Source organism: Orcinus orca, chromosome 1 (genome assembly GCF_937001465.1).
Source record: "Orcinus orca chromosome 1, mOrcOrc1.1, whole genome shotgun sequence".
In the NCBI taxonomy this organism is placed as follows: Eukaryota; Metazoa; Chordata; class Mammalia; order Artiodactyla; family Delphinidae; genus Orcinus; species Orcinus orca.
Window position 1 is genome coordinate 184,239,819 of NC_064559.1, and position 23,035 is coordinate 184,262,853.

Sequence of the window (23,035 nt, forward strand, 5' to 3'; positions counted from 1 at the left end):
AGAGTCTGCCTGCCGATGCAGGGGACACGGGTTCGAGCCCTGGTCTGGGAGGATCCCACATGCCGCGGAGCAACTGGGCCCGTGAGCCACAACTACTGAGCCTGCGTGCCTGGAGCCGTGCTCCACAGCGAGAGGCCGCAACAGTGAGAGGCCCGCGCACCGCGATGAAGAGTGGCCCCCGCTTGCCGCAACTAGAGAAAGCCCTCGCACAGAAACGAAGACCCAACACAGCCAAAAATAAATAATAAATAAATTTATTTAAAAAAAAAAATCAGCCTTCAGAAAGCCATCAAGCTTCTGCCACTCATGACCATAGGTGACAGCACTTTGAACTCAGATGACAGCAGATTTGTTCTCGATGTGAGCTGAAGTCAGAAAAACTAACTTGTAGTGGTTTTGATTACTACTAACTCTGAGCTTCAGTCATACCTCTAACTTGAGGGTCAAGATTTGGCAGGCTGTAAGAAGAGTACAGTCTATTACCTTTCCATACTATACTATCTCTAGTCTGTCTCCTGAAGCTGGTAAGCTTAAATACAAGACAAAATAGTTTGAACCTTCTAGCAGGTGTGTCCCAAATATATATATAGAGGAGATTGAGAGTTCTGGCTTTAGAGTCACCAACCTAGGTTGAATCCAGGCTCTGCTGCCTCCCAGCTAGCTGTGTGACCATTGGTAAGTTGTTTACTCTCTGAGTCTCAGTTCCTTCAACTGAAAATTGAAAGGAATAATAATACTCCTCCCTGAGATAACGCAGTAATGCTCCAAAGCACAGTTATTGGCACACAGTATATATTAAATAATAGACTTTTAAGTATTATCAAAATGTATTATTATTATTAACTTAATCTTATTGTTATTAGAGATGGCTCTGCGTTCTGCTTTTCTCATTGTTGTGTGTATATTCATTGTTGTATTTTCTAATTTTCAATTTTCCAGGAGATTGAAGAAATACCTGGAGGATGAGGCAGAGGTGTCAGGGAGTGACATGGGAAGTGAAGATGAGTATGACGGGGAAGAGCTTGATGAATATGAAGAGGATGTAATTGATGAATTACTTCCTTCTGATGAGGAACTGCAGAGTCAAATCAAGAAAATACACATGTCAGTATCCCAGCAAGCCCTTCTGAATAATGAATGGGGTGTGTCTTAAGGCAGGCCCTATAACCAGCCAGAGTGGTCCTGGTTTTGAACACCGTATTTCTCCTGTTGTAGGAAAACAATGTTGGATGATGATAAACGACAGTTACGTTTGTACCAAGAAAGGTACCTTGCTGATGGGGACCTGCACAGTGATGGTCCTGGACGAATGAGGAAATTCCGATGGAAGAACATAGGTATTTTGATTGTTGCCTTTAGAAGCAAATTGTACAAAGGTACATGTTTGTCCAGTTTAAGACAGCAAGAGGAAATCAAAACTACAGCAGGCAGCTGTGGAGGACCTTGCCTTGACCTTTATTTTCTGTTAATGGATAGGAAAAGCTTGTGTCAGTGTATTGTAAATGAAAAGGGTTCACTTGTGTCTGTTGAGACACCCTCTCTTGTGGGGAGTGCAGAATGCTAATAGCCTTAGCTCTTTGCTTTAGATGATGCTTCCCAGATGGACTTGTTCCACAGAGACTCTGATGATGATCAGACTGAAGAACAGCTTGATGAGACGGAAGCCAGATGGAGGAAGGAGCGAATTGAACGAGAGCAGTGGCTTCGGGACCAGGTAGGAAACCTGCAAGAAATTCTCCTATTCTGACCCTACTTATGAGGTCACTCCGTCACCCAGCTTGTCATGATAGTCGTCAAAATCTTGGGCAATATATTGCTGTCCCCTTTTTTTTTTTTTCTGTGGTACGCAGGCCTCTCACCATTGTGGCCTCTCCCGCTGCGGAGCACAGGCTCCGGATGCGCAGGCCCAGCGGCCATGGCTCACAGGACCAGCCGCTCCGCGGCATGTGGGATCCTCCCGGACCGGGGCACAAACCCGTGTCCCCTGCATTGGCAGGCGGACTCTCAACCACTGTGCCACCAGGGAAACCCTGCTGTCCCTTTTAATCCTTGAATTTTCTTTTGTGCTTTGAGAAGGTTACCATGGGCAGTTCTAGTCATGTTTTTGTCCAAAATCCTTTTTTTTTTTTGTCTAAAGCAACAAAGAGTTGCAAAAAGGAAAACAAATGCTGTCCCAAGTACTCTAGCTTCCAGGCTATACTAATTATTTGGGGGAGCTGTGGGCTTCTGTTAATGCTGTCTGATTTTTATTTTCAGGCACAGCAGGGGAAAATTGCAGCTGAAGAAGAAGAGGAGATTGGGGAAGATAGTCAGTTTATGATGCTGGCCAAGAAAGTTACAGCCAAAGCTCTGCAGAAGAACGGTGAGCTCTTAGCCCTCCTCAGGGTCTGGCCCCCGGGGTTGTTAGTGCTGGAGCCTTAGAGGTGACTCCAGCCTTCGGGGGCTGGTGCAGCCTACTCATGGGCCGGCGTCCCTCAGATGGGGAGAGACAGTATTCTTTCCATCTTAGACTATTGGGCAGTCGACATTGTGATTGTGAGTATATGTAGCTGGTTTTGTTTTATGTTCTAAGGCAGCTCGGAGGATTGAATTCTGGCTTCTTTATTCAGTTGCCCAGGATTATATACTTAAGTGTTAGAGCTGGAATTTGAACCCAGATATGCCTAACCCCAGAGCTGATGCTCTTAAACACTCCTTAACACTCTTACCGCTCTTGTATTTTCTTATTATTACTGTTAATTAGACAATAAGTTCAGCTGAGTTGTCTGTCTTCTCTTAAGCCCCTTAAGTGTACTTTCAAGTCATGATTATAAAATAATCAGAGTTCCTATGGCTTTAGTTTATTGGTTTAGTTAAAGGCTTGTTAGCTTGTTTAGATTTAAAAGTAATTCTACGCAGCTTTGTCCAGAACAAGCCTCTCTGTCTTTTCTTTTCAGTCAGTCGCACTGTGGTTATTCAAGAATCAGAGTCTTTATTCAGAAATCCTTTTGAAGCCACCAAACCAGGAAGTGACAACCAGGTTGGTTGGGGACCTTGTTAGCCTGATGTCATGATCTTCAGTGTTATAAAGGCCCAGGTCAAGTTAAGGGAATGCTGTTTCATTAGGGGAGGGAGGTGGCTGCAAGAAATGGAAGTAGATGTCAAAGGAGCCTACCATTTCTTTTCTACTTGAGCAGGGTAGGACTGTGTCCCCTCAATACCTGGTGGAGGCAGGGAGGCGCTGACTTCTCATTCTTCCCTTGGCACTTGGAATTTGATACCAGGAATTTGATGACTCTTCTTTCCTCAGCTGAAGACGGGCTCACTGCTAAACCAGCCCAAAGCTGTGCTTCAGAAACTGGCTGCCCTGTCTGACCTCAACCCTAGTGCTCCCCGAAATTCAAGAAACTTTGTCTTCCACACACTTTCTCCTGTCAAGGCTGAGGCAGCAAAGGAATCATCTAAGCCTCGGGTAGGGAATTTGAGAACTGATTTGGTGAATCTCCACAGCAGAGTGAATGAATGAATTGAATTGAATTGAATTGAATTGAAAAAATATATATATTTCTGGCTTAAAGGCTTAAATGCTGCAGTGTTAATCTTGCACTCCCAATAAGGTACAAGGGCATTGCTACCTGCAGTAAGTAATCAGCTTTGAAACTTGCCTGGAAAATTTCTCTTTCTTTTTTTCTAATGATCCGTGATTTAACTATGAGCTGCTTAAGGGCTAAGTGAAGCTAAGTACTTGTATGAAGGTCTTGAGTTGGCTCTTTCTCTGCTCTCTAGGTAAGGAGAAGGGGTCCATCTTTAATGACATCCCCTTCACCTAAGCGCCTCAAAACAGATGATAGCGCTTCAGGATCGAAGCAAAGCATCTTCAGATACTTGGAAAGCTAACACCACAAGGGCACCGGCACCTGTGTTGAGACTTCGTTGAGAAGTTTCTGGCATTGAAGGTTGGAATCGATGCTCATGTGGATTATCCCCCCTTCCTTCATAATCAATGCATTAAGGTTGAGGACAAAGATTCCAGTTCTTTCCACTACATGGCTCTGGACATCTCTTTCCTAGTATTACTTCCTGGGTTGGCCACTAACTTAATTCTTCAGTGTTTACAACATCAACTTACGGGATACCTGGGTGTCCTCCATTAAATATTTGACATTTTATCCTAGCAGCTTCCTGGGTTGATAACTTTTGGTGAAAGGGGTGATTGGAGGAAGAAAAAGTGTGGCATGACAGAAAATTACAGACAGCAGTGAACATCAAAACTGGGATGACTCCTTCACACCCCTATGATCTGCACCATGGTGACCAGGACTCAGTGAAAGAGAGACTTCTTAGAGGATCTAGGAATCGACACATGGGCTGTTCTATTAGTTTTGCCCCTTCCATTTTCTTTTATGCCTCTTCCCAGTGCAGTCTCAAATTTCCAATTAACCTGTGCTTCCTTTATAATAAGGACTCAAACTGGTACCCAAGTCAGAAAGAGTGACTTTTCTGGAGTATGAGGATGAAGATAAAAGGTTACAAACAGTGTCCGTAGACATTAGATATTCCGTGGGGCAGAGAGCTCTCTCTTAGGACTAAATTTTCGATTTGAAGCACTGTTGCTCAAGGACCTTCCTTCTCATTCTGACTGGAAGAGTTATATATAATCATTATTTATTGCATTAAACTGGGTTGAGTACATTGCCCTGAGCAGAGGACAATTTAATACTTCATTACTTATTTTGAGAAAAAATCATCTTGGAGTTTCATCAAAATATTGTTAGGATTGCCACCACTCCCGATTTTCCCTGAACTACCATGAGGCTGTCAGAGTTTTAGACAGATTTCTTTTTTTCCTCTCAGAACCAAGTGTCACTGCTGCTTTGGAAAAACATTTCATGTAAATACTGTGGTTTCACTGTCAGGAGCTGGACTTGGGAAGCTGGATGAACCGTGCCAGTTTTTCACTGGCAGATAAGGAATACCAATTTAACTGGTGGAATTAGGATATAGGTTTTCTACAGTTGTTTGTAATATGCAAGATGCTGACTTTGATGGAATTTACATTTGTATATTTGTAATCTTGTAATGGTGAAAATGTATATAAAGATGTTTTAATATGTATGTAGTTTTTCAATAAATCCCAATGCCTTGAAGGCAGGATTTGCTGTCCAGATTGAATGCTCATTCTTAGGTCAGAGCCTGTCTAATGTTGAGCATTTTGTTTTCAGGGTATCTGTCTCTCAGGGGAGGCCTCTGGGACTGGAGTGAGAGGCTGCTGCCATTGTCCCCTCACTGTCTTCTCAACTCTGGTGAATTGATCAAATTAACTTAATTAACCAAGTGGTTTGGGTTCAGTGCAGGTGAGGAGAGTTTACATAAATGGTGCCTGTTGTTATAGCCCTTTGATTGGCAGACGTGGGTCCAAGGTGGGCATTATTGCCCCTTCCTTTGAGCTCTCTAAACAGTGGCCAAGGCTAGGCAGCCCTTGCTAAGCAATAGAGAACTAGGGAGGAGGGCTGGATATTTCTCCCCTTTTGCTTTCCCATATCCTTTTTTGGCAGGGAGAGATGGAGAAGAGTATTAGGATTGAACACTAAGGATAAGAAAATCAGTGCCTGAGAAATCTAGGGAGCAAAGGGTTTCTATTCTAGGCTCCAGAAAGAAAGCACTCTTTGGAGAAAGAAAAGTTGAGTCTTAAGCTCTGGGTCGCTTTTCCCCATGTCAGTGTAACTGTCAGAAGGCAAGCTAAGCCTTGGTAATAAGATTGAAGTGGAGAGTCGGGACCTGACCATGTGACCTGTGCCCAGAGCACTGAGCCTCCAGCTTCAGCTCCATTCTAGGGAAACTGAAGCCCAGGGCCTGTGCTGTGGCTCCTGCTAGGACTCAGCTTCCCTAGCTTGGAAATTATCTGCCTGGAGGGATGAGAGCACGTGAGTCTGGGCGATGAGGGTGCTCAGTGTCAGTCCTTTCACCTCCTCTGTGTTCCACACGCTGGGGTAGGGACACATGGTATTTACTTCATTTAAACAATTCAGTCCACAGCTGCACAAACCATACTAGGGTCTCTTCCATAAAGCACCAGTTTATACTCACCAAAGCGCTGTAGAGACAAGGTACCCAGCTTCCTGTGCAAATTCTCAACTGCCTCTCTACAAACTACCCCACTTTGAGAATCTCTAATAGCTCAATGTGAGTGTTTTCGGGGTTTTAGCTCCCAGAGATATATGTAATGTCTCTTGGGGCTTCCTGTCCCCCAAGTGGGGCTTGTACACCTCAGAATAGGGGAGAGTATTTCTGGGAGGAATATTGTCATGATACTCTCTGATTGTATCATCCCTGAGATGGCATTATATCTTCTACCTTTGTGTCCTACTCACTGCCTGGCACACGGTCTGGAATGTGGAATTGCCCAGTAAAGGGTGAATGAAAAATACCAAACCTTTCAGAGCCTCCATTTATATCTATAAAATGAGGATAGTCATTCATGCCTGTCTCAGAGTTGCTGTGAGGCTTGTTGGAAGATGTATGTGGATGCATTATGTCGAACACTACTCTGCAAGCATATGGATTTGCCAATATTACAACTGCATCATGTTTTGTGGACCACTCCTCCAAGGCCTGTTGTCTCATAAGCATCTCAAACTTGACATCTTTAAAAATGTGATGTTCCTTCTCTAAAAATGCTCTTCCTCCTGTGTTTCCCATTTCACTAAAAGGTACCTCCACATACCCAGTCACTCAGGCTGGAAACCCAAAAGACATTCTCGATCCCTCCTTCCTTACTCCCATAATCAAGCAATCTCTAAATCTTGTTATTTCTACTTCCAGATTGCATCTTGAATCACCTCTATAGCCGATGCTGTAATCCAGGATTCCATAATTTCTTGCCAGGGTGTTGGCAGTAGCCTCCTGATCTCCCCACTCCCATTTTTGCTTCCTTTCCATCCAATCTGTGCACAGCAGCCAAAGGGTGATATTTGCATAATTAAATAGGAGGATGCCACTCCCTCACTCAAAACCTTTTCTGTCTTCCAGTGCACTCAGGATTAAGTTCAAACTACAAGACCCTCCATGACATAGTTGTGCCTCCCAACCTCCTATCATCCTCTGTTCTCCATTCACATTACACAAAGCTTCAGAGCCTTACCCCCCTTTTTTTCAAATGGACTTCTTTCTTTTTTTTTTTTAATTTTCTTTATTTTCCTTATTTTTTATTTATCTTTTGGCTGCGTCGGGCGTTAGTTGCGGCATGTGGGATATTTTGTTGAGGCATGTGGGCTTCTCTCTAGTTGTGGCACTCAGGCTTCTCTCTAGTTGTGGCGTATGGGATCTTTCATTGCAGCACTTGGGCTCTTCCCTGCAGCATGTGGGCTTCTCTCTAGTTGTGGTGCGAGGACTCTAGAGTGCACGGGCTTGGTTGCCTCACAGCATGTGGGATCTTAGTTCTCCAACCAGGGCTTGAACCCGCATCCCCTGCATTGGAAGGTGGATTCTTAACCACTGGACCACCAGGGAAGTCCTCCCTTCATTTTAGAAGGAACCACAGTCTGGTGTTCTTGATGGCTGGTGGGGTAGAGGTGGGGGTGAAGAGGCAGCTCTCAGCTCCAGGCTGGAGAATCACTGGGCCCAATCTAAGGGGTGGAAGGTGCAGGGTCAGGATTGGGAGTGAGTCCTGTAGGTTTTTCAGTCCCCATCTCTTTTTCTCAGAGGCTGAAGGAAGGAAAAAAGCTGACTGCCCACCCCTCTCTTTGTTTGTCTTGTCTAACTTATGTTATTTATCAAAAAGACAGGTTATTTGGAAAACCAGATGGACCCAGGCAAAAATCATCTGGGTTTTCCAAACGTGAAAAATTAGGTTCTGGGGGCCCAGGAGGAAAGGCATATGAGTGTGTGTGTGTGTGTGTGTGTGTGTGTGTGTGTGTGTGTGTGTGTGTGTGTGTGTGTGTGTGTGTGTTTATGGTTGGGAGGGGGTGAGGAGTATTGAAAGTATTTATGATTTTCCTCAAGTTCTTTATGATTACAATCTAAATGAGAAAACTAAAATCTGTATATTGGTGGCTGGGAGTGCAGAAAGGTTTAATTGGCCAAGAATGAGAACATGTCAGGGCTGTAGCAGAATGGCAGCCGACGGCTTTCTCTAGCTCTCCTGCCCTCGCCTCCTCCCACAGATCCACGGGCTTACTGAGAGTGTCAGGGTACAGAGAGGTTTCTAGAGCAGAGACCCGGTCCGCCTCTTGTCCCTTCAATGTTATCATCCCAGAATGATCACAGCAGTTATGGAAGTTAGACATTAGGGGAAGAACTTACCCTTTCATAACTTTGTAATGATACTATGGCCAAAGAACACTGGGGGTTGAGGGCTGTCTGTCCATTAAATATCCAGGGAAGGAGCTAGCTCTGTGGCTACAACCAGGAATTTTTAAAGCTTGTGGTTCTGTTACCTCTGGGCAGCAACATTATTAGGAAGGAACTAAAGCAGGAGGCTATGGAGGCATGACTCTTGGCTGCAATAGAGGAAATGTTCTGGCTGAAATCATAGAGAGAGCCCTCTCTCTACATACACACATGCACACTCACAGAACAGAGCCAAGACCCTTTCTGGCCTGAAGAATCTTTGGCAGCAGCAAGAGCACTTGTCCCATTTTGAGTGTCATTTGTCACTGAGCCCTGCCCACTCACCCATTGTCACAGTGCCATCGGACTGTGATAGCCACTTAATAACTTGATCTCATCTGTATAATCTGAGTTAACTAGCTCCACAGTTGTGAGGATTAAATTTGAGAAATTTGTAAAGTGTCTGCCTCCAGGTCCAGCACATAGTAAATCTCAGTGAGTGCTTGTTGAATGAATGAATCCGTGAATTGGAGCATTAAGGCTCCCTTGACCATTTCCAAAAGTCAGTGTGTAACAGCTTGAATAACAGGCTTGTGGGCTGTCCTGTGGAGCCTGGAGCCTGAGGCATGATCTAACCCTGCCATTCATTTAACATACGTTTAATGAGTATCTGTGGTATGTGGGGTAGACCCCGTGATGCACCACCCTATCCCCTTTAGTGAAGGCTTTGCTGGCCCCTCTGCAGACGGCCTTCAGTGAGGGGACGGCCTCAGCTGCAGAGAACCCCTTACCCAACGCTCACGCCCCATTCCAGCACAGCCCACATCCAGTGATGACAGGAGTGTAAAGGCCTGGCCACCTCAGCTCATTTTGGGACAATTCTAAAGGGCCCATTCTCACTTCAGAGCTCCCTGGGGGGTTGGCTGAGGCTGTCATGGACCTGTATTGGTAGTTCAGCTCCTTTACCCTCACTTCCACAGACGTTGATCCCAAGGGTGGCGTCCTAAACTGTCTGAGTCTGCTTCCTGGGGAATCCAGCCTATGAGTGTGCTAGTCCTGGTGGCCAAGGCTTTAGGACAGGAAAGGACAGAGACTCCTTTGCAGTTTCCAGCATTTGTTTCCAGCGCTGGAGATGTCCATGCTGCCTTTTTATGTCCACCAGAGGGCAGCAGCAGCATAGCAACCCGTCCTCCTGAGGCTCAGTGGGGTGGGCTTGGAGGTCTTTCCCCCAGCCCCCTCCAATTTCCCACCCCTAGTACTGAGTATTAGGCAGGATCACCCTCCTAAGGGAAGAAAACTTTGGGAAACTGTCTAGGCCTTAGTTTTGTCAGTCTCAACACAGCCCCCTCCCTCCCACCCCAGTGCCAAGGCCAATCTGTCTTCCTAATGCGGACCCCACCCCCCTCCTCAGTGGGCAACCTCCTTGCCCAGGATCTCCCACCTCTCCACACTCACCATCCACAACAGATTTGTTTTCTGTGTGACAAGGTAATTATGAGCTTGGGGATAGGAGGCCCAGGGGCCAGTCTGAGGATGGTCACTTCAATCCGGTTCTCCCTGTTCTGCTAACATTATTGATTTTTTAGTTTTATTTATTATGATGATTTTTCTGTGTGAACTGGCTCTGATGACATGAGGTATGGAGGTAAGAGGGCAAAAGCGAATTTATTCTTGTCACAATTTAGCTTCCTGAAACCACCCACCCGACATTTTTTTTTTTTGGTCTACTGGTTTTAGCATCTTTGCTTACCTGCCTTCATTCTGTTCCCTACTCCCCAAATGTCTCCCGAAGATTCTTCCAGGAATTGGAGCCAGATGTGGCTAGAGAATGCCATTAACTTATCAGCAAGCCTTTATTGCATTCCCATTACTAGTCAGTTATTTCTAGGCTAAGCTCCCCAACTTCCTGCTTCCTTCTCAGCCCTTCCCCTGGGGCAGTCCTGAGACAGGCCAAGCTATGTGCCTTTTTTTTTTTTCCTGCAAAAGTTTCTCTGGCTGTGAAATGGGTACGAGGAAAACCTGACGAGGAAGCTTTCAGAGAGGGAGATTGAGATTGAGTGGAGCCTATTCAAAGAGCATGCCTGCCTGACCTTCAGGCTACTAAAGGCCTCCCATGGTGTACTCTACTTCCTTATGGAGAACGGGAGGGGCAGGGTGGGACGGGGCACGGTGATTGCCCGATTGCCGTGGGAATCAGCTGAGGCCGAGGGCGATTTGTGGAGCCACGTTCCCCCAGTCTGTTTTCTCTGTGTGTGCCAGAAGAATGAATAAATCATTGTTCAGGGGTGGGATGCAGCTGCCGGGCTCCTCCCCTCGGCACATGCCCCGACTCCAGCTCCTCCATTGAGGGCTGCTGGAGCAGAGCAGTTTATACACCCAGCTCCCCAAATCCTATTGAGACCTCCCCCTCCGCACGAGCCACCGGCTTCAAGCCCATTCAGCCTGGCCCTTTGTGCTGGAGGTTAAGTGGTTACATGTGGGGGGCACCCAGAAAGGACCTGTCAGTCCCTGAAAGGCTGTGCTGATAGCGTGCCCTCCTACTGACGAATGGGTGGGTGGAGGAGAGGTGGGCGGCCCGAGGGTGGGGTGGAGGAGAGGGCAGGGGGATTATGGAGCCCACGGAGGCAGCTGCTAGGAAGGGGGTGGAACAGGCACTCCCTTCTCTCATTCTCCCTGCAGATCGGCTTCTCTACCTCACTCTGTTGTGGGCTCTGGGACCTTGGATTTGGCTTCTCTGGGCTCCTGGTGGAAGAGAGGCTATTTACCATTTGGGTGCATTGGGGAGAAAAAGTCTATGCTAACTTTCAGGCTTCCAGCATCTCCAAAACACACCTCAGTTTCTCCTTTTTCCCTTCAGGGTCAGGAGGGAGGATGCAGGGGGGCTTGGGAAGAGAAATTCATCTCCCAGGTTAATGTGGAGCAGTACATTTGGAACTGCCCCACTGAGCTTTAAAAGCTTCCTGGGGGGCTTCCCTGGTGGTGCAGTGGTTGGGAGTCCGCCTGCCAATGCAGGGGACGCAGGTTCGTGCAGGTTCATGCCCCAGTCCGGGAGGATCCCACATGCCGCGGAGCGGCTGGGCCCGTGAGCCATGGCCGCTGGGCCTTCACGTCTGGAGCCTGTGCTCCGCAGCGGGAAAGGCCACAGCAGTGAGAGGCCCGCGTACCGCAAAAAAAAAAAAAAAAAAAAAAAGCTTCCTGGGAGGTCCCTCAGGAGCTGTTCAGGGTGGATGGTTCAGGGCAGGAGAGATCTCAAACTGGGTATATTACAAAGATTTTGTTGGAAAAGGATGATTCTAAGGCTTAAGACAAAAAAAGCTGTAAAACTTCAGATTTGATGTACCAGCCCCTCATTTTACAGCTGAGAAAACAGCCATGTTGGGGGTGGAGAAGGGACACATCTTACCTAAGGTGATCACACATCAATTTCTGGATAGATGAGAGTGACACTTTACCTTTAAGGGGTGGTAGAGAAATGGATGAACAAAACAACTAGGTCACCAGCTTCCTAGGCCTTCCTTTGCTGAGCTGAGCTAATTCTGGAGAATGGTTTTTTTCTGCCTTAAGGGCTCTCAGGTACTTCAAAGGTCCTCCAGGGCTCTGCCTGGCCTTAGGAGCCCAAGTAACAGTGTTCACAATTTTAATGTTATTTAACAGTGTTCAAGGCATATTATCTTTATTTAACCTAAAAGAGTTAAAATGCTTTGATTTGTCCAAGTTCCCAAAGCTATGTGGGAAGTTGACAGGTGATATGAGCTCAGGAAAAGAGAAGAAAGCAGGTCACAATGGAGCTTGTCCCCCAGGATTAGATGCCTGTGCTTTGTTTTGATGTGGAATCTTTGGGGGCTTCCTCAGTTATTTCCCTGCCGTTCACAGGATGAAGCCCAAGCTCCTTGGAACGCAGGTCAAGGCCTTTCACAACTGGGCCAACTTTATCCTCCAGCCTCACCTCCCATCTCCATTTCTTCCCAAGCTCCAGACACACTGGGCTCCTCTGTGTTATCTGAACACGCACACAGCATACAGTTTCCACTGCCTTCTGCTTTCTCTCGGTGAGCTTCTATTCATCCTTCAAAACCTGGCTCAAATATCACCTCTGTGAAGCCTTTTCCTTCCCGTCTTTTGGGCTCATTACTTTTGCCTTCTAGCTCTGTTGTAGGACCTATCACGTTGTACAGCCCACTCTTTTCTATTTCCCTTTCTAAACAGAGAGCTCTCCGAGGCCACCACCACTTCTGATTTTGCTCTTAATCCTCAGCACATTACCTGGCACAAAGTAGCCCTGTATAACTGTGTCCTGAATATGAATAAATGAATGGGAAGGGGCAAGGTCCTTGAGATTAAAACACCTTGATCCTAGCCATCTCTTTTTTCCTGGGAGTACTGACATTGAGAAATTATCCACCTATAGAGGAACTCATGCCGGTCCTATTCCCTGAAGTAGAAATTCCTCTCAGACTCCCTTGTCTCCTTGCCTCACATCCCAGGCCCCTAGGGCCTGGATCTGGCCACTCACTGCTAGCCAGTCTTGGCTCTGACATCTGTCTGCTCACCAAGATAGCGAATCACTTTCCACTGCTAGATCTTCATGATGGGCTGGCCTTCTGCAGAGCCCTGTTTGGGCTGGTACTGTCCATCTCTGGTGATTTCTGTGTCCCTGCCAGTTAAGTCCCTGCAATCTATGTAGCTGGGTGGACACAGCTACAGACACCCCTTCACCTGGGGTGACTGATTCCCTGGCATCCTGACTGAAGAAGCCTCTGGTGACTGAATAACAGACATCTGTATATCTGCTTTTCTGTGGTCATGGATGCCCCTGCCTTCCTGGGGGTTTTTGTTCTCCAGGCTCCCAGCTCTCTTGAAAGTCATGGAGCTGCCAGGACCACTGTCTGAGCACTTACTGCATTAATTATACGTGCTAGAGTATCCCACCCAAGATTATCCTTGCCTAAGAAAAGAGAAGCTACATTCTGATGCCCTTGGAATTCAATTTACCTGTCAGGTATTATGTTGTTTAGAGATAATCAGCTTTATAGAACAATGGAGTGACCAACTGATGACTCCGCTATGTCAGGTTATTGCACGCTGAGTAAAATATAGGCTTTAGATCAACAATCAATATATAATTCTTGTTTTTTTTGTAACCAGAATACATAGGAAGAGGTAGAGGTAAGTGTGGCATGTTATGTGATTGTACCTAATGACTTTCTCCGGAGAGTTTGCTTCCTGTCTCTGATATTCGACATTCTGCGGTTCAGGAGGTTTTAGCATCTAGGGAGAAATGTTTCTAACCAGGGAATGCAGAGACGATTCCACTGCGTTTTGGGCTCCTCGTAATACTAGAGGAATAGAAGAAAGGAGGTCACACTTGTAGGCTGATAATGGCTATTAAGGGGAAACAGAGTTGCTACTAGTTAATGAGCGCTGAGAGGTGCCTCAGTGGGACCCAGGGGACCACCTTGTGCTCTTGTATTAATCAAGATTCTTTTGATTGCCAGTGAAAGAAATTCCACTCAAGTTAGGCTTGGCAAAATTAGGGTCTTGCTGCAAGGTATACCAAGGCCTCAGGAAACAGGGACAGGACCATCACCAGGACTTCTGTCTTTCTGTGTCTGTATGTCAGCACTATTTTCTCCTACTACAGACTGACTTCTATTTGGCAGGAAATGTGATTGTTACAGCCCTAGGCTCACATCTTCCCTGCTTTGTCTTCCTTTAATTTTATTTCAAAAAGTCCCAGAGAAGGACTCTGACACCTAGAGTGGGAGTCCTATTCCTAGATTCATCAGGCTTCCATATGACCCACCTAATTAGAGCTGGGAGAGACAGGAGAGGTATGAGGAGGAGCTATTCAGGGCCCACCAAACAAACAATGAGATTTTGTCGTGACTTTATGACATAGGAAGACCTGTATCACTGCAGACCACCAAAGCTCAGAGACTTTACAAGTGAGGATTTGGGTCACCTCATAAGGAAAAAAACTCCAGCTGAAGGTAAGGGGAACTTGCAGTGGATAAGGGAAAAGCGAGACTAGTTAGGCCTCAGAACCTGGTGTAGAAATGGGGCTGAGGTCTCCACGTGTATATTTTTAGCTGGGGGAGTGTCCAAAGCTTGAGTTACTTCTGCCTTTTCCTTTTTATTTCCTTTTCCCTCTTAAAATAGGAGTTGTCGTAATCATGAAATGTTTTTTTTTTCTCTTCCATTTCCCTTATTTTGTATATAGGATTTGTTGGTGTGATTTAATTTGCCATTTAATCTCTAGGTTGCAGAATGGTAAACTGGAATTAAGTTGGAAATGGAAGAGGATGCCTCATTATGGAGATCAGACTCAAATTCTTCTTTTAAAACAAAAAAAGCAAAAGAAAGGGAGGCGGGAAAGACAAGGGTATTTTTTAACGTATTATGATTCAAAGATGAATCCATAGTTTTGTTTTGTTTGTTTTTAATTGGTGGCAGGGAGGGGGTAGCAGGAGGAAGGTATAGCCAATTGCTTGGTTTACTCAGTAAAGCTGGGGGGTAGGAAGGGACTTCCTGGAAGCTCATGTGCTCTAAAGGCTAAACTTGTCCCAGACTTCTTTCTGGGGCTGCCTCTCCCTAACAGCAGCCAGTGCTTTTGGTCTTATCATTAGAGTAAGCAGTTACTCTGTTCAGTAAGTGACTTTAATTAAATGAGCACAAAATGAACATATAACTTCAAATTGTGATAGATGCTATCAAGAAAAGGATCAAAATGCCCTGGGATAATATAAAAGGGGGAACTAATCCGGCCTAGGAGGTCAGAAAAGGTTTATCTGAAAAGAGATCTTAAACATGAGAGGGGGAAGAGAATTTTAGGCAGAGGGAACAGTGTGGCAGAAAGAAGCATGAGACCCAGTTCCAGAGACTGAAGGGCAAAGGCTGAAGCTGGAGAGAGAGAGCAGGATGCTCAGAGCCCTGCGGCTGCAGCCTTAGGATTTACCCTGCAATGCGAAAGCCATTGAAGGGTTTTAGGCAGGAGGGTGGTGACATGATCAGATTTTCATTCTGAAAATGTCACTGTATCTGCAGTGAGGAAAACCGATCGGAGCGACCCAGTAAATGCGGTTAGGGAATTAAACAGGACCTGCAAGGCTTCGGTCCAGGCTGCCGAAGGCGGGGGAGGCGATTCCGACGCTCCGGCAGGCGCGCGGCTCCGCGGAAAACCGAACCGGCACACGTGGGCCAGGGTGCCCCGCCCTGCCGCGCTGACGCCGCCTGACTCGGCAGTCCCGGCTTGCATTGGGCTCACGGCCCGGGATCCCACACCCCACGCGCCGGTCCGCGTGGACGCCCAAGCCGAGGGATTCCTCTACCCTTCCCTCCGCCCAGCCCCGAGGGACGAGTTCCCACCGCAAGCGCTCGGAACCAGAGCCAGCCGGGCGGGACGGCGCCTCCAGGCCGTGAGTCGGGGCCCGGAGCGGGAGGGTTTGGACCCTAGCAGGGGGCGGGGGTCACAGCCTCTGCCCAGCTGCCTCTTTTGGAGAGATTAGGGATGGACGGTAAGTATCCTCTGTCTCCTGGGGGTAGTGTCCCTCTCCCGCAAGGCTAGGCAGGAAGGGAGGCCGCCTCCCCCCATCCTTACAGAGCGCTCTCCCACACACAAATTGTGGATTAGCTTAGAGAGAAGCCTGATCCTGGGGTGTCTCGGTTCCCATTTTACCGTCTCCGAGAACCCCTAGGTCCTTAGCAAGACCCCCACCTCATTCCAGCTGCCTTCACGGCCCCGCCCAAATTTAGAAAATAGAAAACATTTGGGCGGGGACATCTCCAGGCACTTTGCTTAAAGGGATGGAGTCTGTAGATTACGAAGGGACTGTCCCTACACCATTGCCCCCAGGACTTCTTCCCACCTGGATGTGGGGAGGGTCCCTGCCACCTCCACTTACGCTCTTCCTCACTCTTACTGATCCCCAGTTTTTCTAATCCTAGTAGTTTATGGTCAGTAGGAACTTCTTGTCAATTTAAACCCTAATTTTGGGAGAAGTCAGTTATTGGGGAGGAAAGAATAATGTGGTGTGTTCTCTCTCTAGGGCCTCAGGATGGAGCAAGCCAGAGGCAGGGACCCGGGATAGTACTATACATGGAGGGAAGGGGCAAGGTCAGAAGAGAGGCTTGTCAGTGGGAGAAGGGCTTCCTCACTGGGCAGAGGAGGGAACCCAACCCAGCTCTTCCAGCCCTGGGCAGTCAGCAGTAGCCTCTGCTACTCTCGGCCCGTCTCCCTGAGCATAGATAGCCCACTGCAGTCCCCCTCCCCCATTCACTTACTCACTCAGCAAGGATGTGCTGATGCCTGCTTAGTGCCACGTTCTGTGCTGGCTCCTGAATATGATGGAGGGTATATAGAGGAATTCCATGTCTAGCTAGGGAGCCAGTAAGCTGCTATTACAAGATAGAAAACAAAAACAAAAAAAAGCTGAATAGACATTTATTGATCATAAACTATGTACCGGGGACAAGAAACAAACATGAATAAGACAGCATATACCCAGGGCAGTGGGGATCCTGAGGAAGGCATAGTTAACTGTGTGTGTTTGTGTATATCGGGGCAGTGGGGAGGATATCAGGATAGCTTCAGGGAAGTGGGCGTACTAGAGCTGCGTTTTGAAGTATGAAAAGGAATTTGCTGGGTGCAGAAGGGAAGAGCTTAGAGGGAAGGGGAGAGGAAGGATATTATAGGCCCAGGGAGTTGTATGAGGAGAATAATGGTGTGTCTGGAGATCTCTGAGCAGTGTGGAGGCAGAGTGGCAAGAGGCAAGTCTGGAGCAGTGAGCGGGGGCCAGATGAAGCACGGCCTTGCAGGCCGGAAGAGGGTTAGCGGGAGGTTAGGGAGGGAGCCATGACAAACTTACATTTTTAACTAGAGGCAGAGAGATCAGAGGACAGCCTGCCTCAGGGCTGCGGGAAAACCCTGTGAGGAGACTGAATCAGCAGTCAGAGAGGGAAGAGGAAAACCACCAAGGGAGGTGTTACCAGAGCCAAGGGAAAGGAGCAGCCTTGTCCCTGCTGCTAGGCTGCCTCTACTCCAGGCACCCCACCGTGTCCTGCTCTGACTCATTCTCTGCTTCCCTTTGACAGACCAGATGTTTGCCATCCAGCCAGGGGTAGCTGAAGGGGGGCAGTTCCCGGGGGACGCGCCTCCTGGAGTATGTCAGCCCGAGCTTCAACCAGACAGCAACTCCAACTTCATGGCAAGTGCCAAAGATACCAATGAGAATTGGCATGGGATGCCAGGCCAAGTGGAACCCATACTGACGAGGAGCTTCTCTGAGTTGCCCTCTGACAACCAGGCTTTCCAGGATCCTGGACTCCCTGAGGGGGAGGTCCGCAGCCCACCAGAGGGGGCAGAGATCCCTGGAGCTGGGCCTGAGAAGATGGGTGGTGCCAGCACAGTCTGCTCCCCTCTGGAGGACAATGGCTATGCCAGCAGCTCCCTGAGCATTGACAGCCCTAGCTGCAGCCCTGAGCCTGCCTGTGGGACCCCTCCCGGCCCTGGCCCTCCAGCTCCCCTTCTGCCCTCGGTGGCCCAGGCCGTACAGCAGCTGCAGGCTCAAGAGCGCTATAAAGAGCAGGAGAAGGAGAAGCACCATGTGCACTTGGTGATGTACCGTCGCCTGGCCCTGCTCCAGTGGATCCGGGGCCTGCAGCACCAGTTGGTTGACCAGCAGGCCCGTCTGCAGGAGAGCTTTGACACCATTCTAGACAACCGGAAGGAGCTTATCCGCTGTCTCCAACAGAGGGCAGCCCCATCCACAACCCAGGACCAGGGCTAAGGGCGTCTCTGTACAGGGGTGCAAGGGTTTATGTATATATTTGCAGGCATGTGTGTGGTTGTGCACAAGCAAGTACAGATTATTTGCTGGTGTGAGTGCAGGGAAGCATAAGTGAGTATGTCAGTGCTAGCATGTAGGCAGATGCGCACAGGCCATGTGAGAAGCAGCAGCCCTATGTGTGAGTATGTACATATGTGTATGTATAGTATGTATGTAGGAGGAAGTAAGTTTGTATATGCATGTGTGGATGGGTACCCCACGGTGTGTGTATGTGTGCATGAGTGAAGATATATATGCAAAAGATGTGTGTTTCTGGATGAGTGAGTTTGAGCGTGCAGATTTGTGGTGGGTGTTTGTGAGTGAGCCCTTGTGTGTGCAGGCCTATGTGTAGGGGTGCATGTGTGCAGGTGCGTGCATGGGATGTATACATTAGGAGCATGTATATTTGCAGGCTGACTCTGGAGCAAGTGTGTGCAAATATATGTTCAGTTGCACACGTGGGGCCTCCATGCATACCTTATGTTACCCGTGGTCTCCACTAGCCTTTTTTCTCCACAGGGTCCCACTGCTCCCTGGAGAGAAGGCTAGCCTGCTCTCATTATCTGAAGGCTGTGGCTGAGCCTTTCTCTTGGATTTCTCGGCTACCTCTCCTTATCCCTCCCCTTCACTCCTCCCAGATCTTGCTCTGCTAAGGCTGTTGTCCCTGATGGTGGATTTGCTGTAGGAAGTTAGGTCGCTACTCTGGCCTACTATGGCTTTTTGGCTGCAATCTTGCCAAGGCAATGGGTAGAGAACTGGTATCAGGGAAGGGAGCTGGAATGGTGATGGACACCATGGCAGGCATGGAGGCGGGATCAGAGGAGAAGATAGGGGACTGTCCCACTTGAACTCAGCCATTGGGCACGTGGGAGATGGGGATGGGGGAGATGATGATGGCAGAACCCTGAGAAGACTAGGAGAATGGGAATTCTACAATACCAGTTCCAAACAAATCACACCTCTCCACTGCAAGGGAGCTGTTGCAAACCATATTGACTTAAGCTTCTGATGGAAAGGAATCTGTGTTAATATAATGTCATATGTCAACTACACCGCAATAAAAAAGAAAAAAGAAAAGGAATGTGTGCTTTCTAAGCTTGCAAGGAGTGGAGAGGTGTTCCAAGGCTGCTGGAGAAAAATCTTACTTCCCTCTCTGTGCTTCTACTTGCTGTGCCTCTCTGGCTGTAGCAACATTAGGTGTCAAATTAATTTGGTCAATTTCTCTGAAATCAGACTGTCTGGGCCAGGAGGAGCCACAGTTTGGCTCTCCAGAGTGGGCAGTGTCAGTCCAGCCACTGGAAGCTCTTAGGATGCTGGGCCATACCCTCTTCTGTGAGTGCATGGGCTTGACAGGCCCCAGCAGAGGAGAGGCTCCGTGAGGTGGAGAGCGGGTGAGTTCTGGAGAGAACCAAGGACTAAAGTAGTTGAGCTCCCTGCTTTGATTTTGGGAGCCAAGAGGATGCAAAATCCTGATAGGTGAGCAGTGACACAGAGGTCACTGATGCCTCTGGCCCTGTCTCCCTATCTGTAAAATGAGTGGGTGCATAGGTGAGAGGTATAGGGAGTGACGCTGAAGCAATGGCCCTGGGAACTCTGCGTCTCACTTTTGCATGTTGAGTGTGAACCTGGCCTCTGGACCAACGAAGATAAACTGGGGCAAAGAAATTCATTTCTTGGGTTTGTGTTTTTATTCTACCTGTTGTTAGGTGGCCTCTTTTCCTCACTGTCTGAGCTCCCCTTTTGAGCAGGGTTCTGGGCTGGGAGCTGGGGCGCGGGTGTTGGGAAAGACACTGGGGGGAGGAATTCAGTCTGCTCTGGTTGGCAGTCTCATGGGGGGATATGGGGAGGTGGATGTGGGGGGAATCTTTCTTCAGGGGCCTCTCAGTCTGACGGGGGAGACTTTGGCCTCTGCCCAAGAGCCCCATATGGGATTGTCCTTGTCCTAAGGCACCTTTGGGCCTGAAAGGGAGGGGCATCAATTGTGAGGGACACATGTGCACCTCCGACACTCCTATATTACACTCATATACTCAACCTGCCCTGGAGCCACTACTTCCCTGAAGGGGGGTCTGATTGTGAAAGACTGAGTCAGGGTCCTTAGATGGTTCTGACACAGATGTAATTATAGTACATGTACATGACTTCAGATATTTGTTGGCGCCAATCTAGATTAGATCTTCTATGTTACATTAGTTTGTATGATGATTCATAAATTACTTTCTAAAAAATTCAATACTTTTATAAAGAAAGTATATTACAGTTGACCCTTGAACAACGCAGGAGTTAGGGGCACCAACCCACCATGCAGTCGAAAATCTGTGTGTAACGTATAGTCAGCCCTCCATATACGCCGTCCTTCCATATCCATGGTTCTACCTCCTTGGATTCAACCAACTGCGGTTGGTGTAGTACTGTAGTATTTACTATTGCATAACAAATTACCCTAAAACTTAGTGACTTAAAACAATCACAATTTCTGTAGGTCAGGACTCTCTCAGCAAGCTGCAATCAAGATGTCCGTCCAGGGGCTTCCCTGGTGGCACAGTGGTTAAGAATCTGCCTGCCAATGCAGGGGACACGGGTTCGAGCCCTGGTCGGGGAAGATCCCACATGCCGCAGAGCAACTAAGCCCGTGTGCCACAACTACTGAGCCTGTGCACCTAGAGCCCATGATCCACAACAAGAGAAGCCACTGCAATGAGAAGCCCATGCACTGCAACAAAGAGTAGCCCCCACTCCCTGCAACTAGAGAAAGCCTGCACACAGCAACGAAGACCCAACGCAGCCATAAATGAATGAATGAATGAATGAATTAAAATTAAAAAAAAAAACACTGCATACTGACCTTTAAAAAAAAAAAAAAGATGTCAGTCCAAGGTCCCTGGTCTCCTTTGTTGGGAGCATTCAGTTCCCAGAGGGCTGTAGGCTGGAGATCACTTTTAGTTCCTTCCACGTGGGCAGCTTGCTTCATCAAATCATGCAAGCCAAGACAGTTATAGAGCATTAACAAGACAGAAGTCACAGTTTCCTGCCACCTAATCACAGAAGTGACATTCCTCAGTGTTGCCATATTTTATTGGTTAAAAATAAGTTGCGGGCTTCCCTGGTGGCGCAGTGCTTGAGGGTACGCCTGCCGATGCAGGGGACGCGGGTTCGTGCCCCGGTCCAGGAAGATCCCACATGCCGCGGAGGGGCTGGGCCCGTGAACCATGGCCGCTGAGCCTGTGCGTCCGGAGCCTGTGCTCCGCAATGGGAGAGGCCACAGCGGTGAGAGGCCCTCGTACCGCCAAAAAAAAAAAAAGGTTGCTTAAAGGGAGAATATTACACAAGGATCTGAGTACATGAGGGGGAGGGGTCATCAGGGGCCATCTTAGAGGCTTCGTGCTACAGGAGGCATATTTTGATTGATCAGATAAAGGCATATTTTATTGATTGTTTTAAATTATACAAATAAAAATTAATTCTACTTATAAAAATGGAAACATTTCAGAGAAATCTAATATTTCCTATTATCCCTCCCCAACAAGGTATATATATTTTAAACCTCACAAAGTATACTTCTTGCTGAAACAGTGACCCAGGACATTAATAATTCTTGTTATCTCGACATTTGACATTTAAACAGAAACGATACTGGACCAGTTTTTTTTTTTTTAAGGTTTGTCTCATTATTTCTTTTTCTTTTTTTAAAAAATAAATTTATTTATTTTATTTATTTATTTTTGGCTGCATTGGGTCTTCGTTGCTGCACGAGGGCTTTTTCTAGTTGTGGACAGCGGGGGCTACTCTTCGTGGCAGTGTGCGGGCTTCTCATTGCGGTGGCTTCTCTTTGTTGCGGAGCACGGGCTCTAGGTGTACAGGCTTCAGTAGTTGTGGCGCACGGGCTTAGTTGCTCCGCAGCATGCGGGATCCTCCCGGATCAGGGCTCAAACCCATGTCTCCTGCATTGGCGAGCGGACGCTTTTTTAAAAAAAAAAATTATTTATTTTATATTTATTTTTGGCTGCGTTGGGTCCTTGTTGCTGCGCACAGGCTTTCTCTAGTTGTGGCGAGAGGAGGCTACTCTTTGTTGCAGTGCGTGGACTTCTCATTGTGATGGCTTCTCTTGTTGCGGAGCACTGGCTCTAGGTGCGTGGGCTTCAGTAGCTGCAGCACATGGGCTCAGTAGTTGTGGCTCGTGGACTCTAGAACGCAGGCTCAGTAATTGTGGCGCACGGGCTTAGTTGCTCCACGGCATGTGGGATCTTCCCGGGCCAGGGCTCTAACCCGTGTCCCCTGCATTGGCAGGCGGATTCTTAACCACTGCACCACCAGGGAAGTCCTGATACTGGACCAGTTTTAATAAGTTCCATTTATTAAGAGACGTTGTTCTAGCAAAGGGCTGTAACTAGATTTGAATAACTTTAACTGTGAGGATTTCTAACAAGACAACATCAAGCCCTCAGAGCACAAGAGGGTGAATTTTCAGAAAAGGCCCCTTTCCTGAATGCATGAAGGCTTTTCTGAGTAAAACCGGTGGTTAAGAAGCCAGACCCCTGGATTTGGATGTTGGCGCCATTTCTTTCTGTCTCTGTGACCTTGGGCAAATCAATTAACTTCTCTGTTCTCCAGTTTCCTCATCTTAAAATGAAGACAATAGTAGTAACTACCTCATAGGATTGTTGCAAGGGTTCAATGGATATATACTGTGCAAAATACTGTACCTGGCATATAGTAAACTATGTTAATGAGAATTATTATTATAGATAGTGCTTTTGTGATGCACACTTAACTTTTTCACAGAAAAACAATCAAATTTTTCCTTAAGGAGTCTGAATCTAAAATTTAAAAGACATCATTTTAAAAAGGCTTTTAAAAAATAAAGCTGCCTAATATTCCTCTCCATAAGAGAGCTTTCTGAGCTG

General features: G+C 47.5%; 2 protein-coding genes across 2 annotated transcripts in view; both read left to right on the top strand.

The window, feature by feature from the left end:
• Window positions 1-5,144, top strand: part of CLSPN (claspin) — a 28,660-nt gene extending 23,516 nt beyond the window's left edge. Inside the window, exons 19-25 of the mRNA XM_004266472.3 lie at window positions 940-1,104; window positions 1,216-1,337; window positions 1,587-1,714; window positions 2,257-2,362; window positions 2,937-3,019; window positions 3,290-3,451; window positions 3,766-5,144. Of these exons, the coding sequence (XP_004266520.1) occupies window positions 940-1,104; window positions 1,216-1,337; window positions 1,587-1,714; window positions 2,257-2,362; window positions 2,937-3,019; window positions 3,290-3,451; window positions 3,766-3,876 (877 nt within the window). The 3' untranslated portion in view covers window positions 3,877-5,144. The remainder of the gene's footprint in view (window positions 1-939; window positions 1,105-1,215; window positions 1,338-1,586; window positions 1,715-2,256; window positions 2,363-2,936; window positions 3,020-3,289; window positions 3,452-3,765) is intronic.
• Window positions 5,145-10,937: 5,793 nt separating this feature from the next.
• C1H1orf216 (chromosome 1 C1orf216 homolog) lies at window positions 10,938-19,800 on the top strand. Its single transcript, XM_033422156.2, has 2 exons — window positions 10,938-15,722; window positions 17,398-19,800. The coding sequence occupies exon 2, from the start codon at window positions 17,403-17,405 to the stop codon at window positions 18,090-18,092; it is 690 nt and encodes a 229-aa protein (XP_033278047.1). The 5' UTR covers window positions 10,938-15,722; window positions 17,398-17,402; the 3' UTR covers window positions 18,093-19,800.
• Window positions 19,801-23,035: the final 3,235 nt, after the last annotated feature.

What these genes read in the sequence shown, in the direction of transcription:
- C1H1orf216 (XM_033422156.2), top strand. Translation starts at nt 17,403, where the DNA reads ATGTTTGCCATCCAGCCAGGGGTAGCTGAAGGGGGGCAGTTCCCGGGG.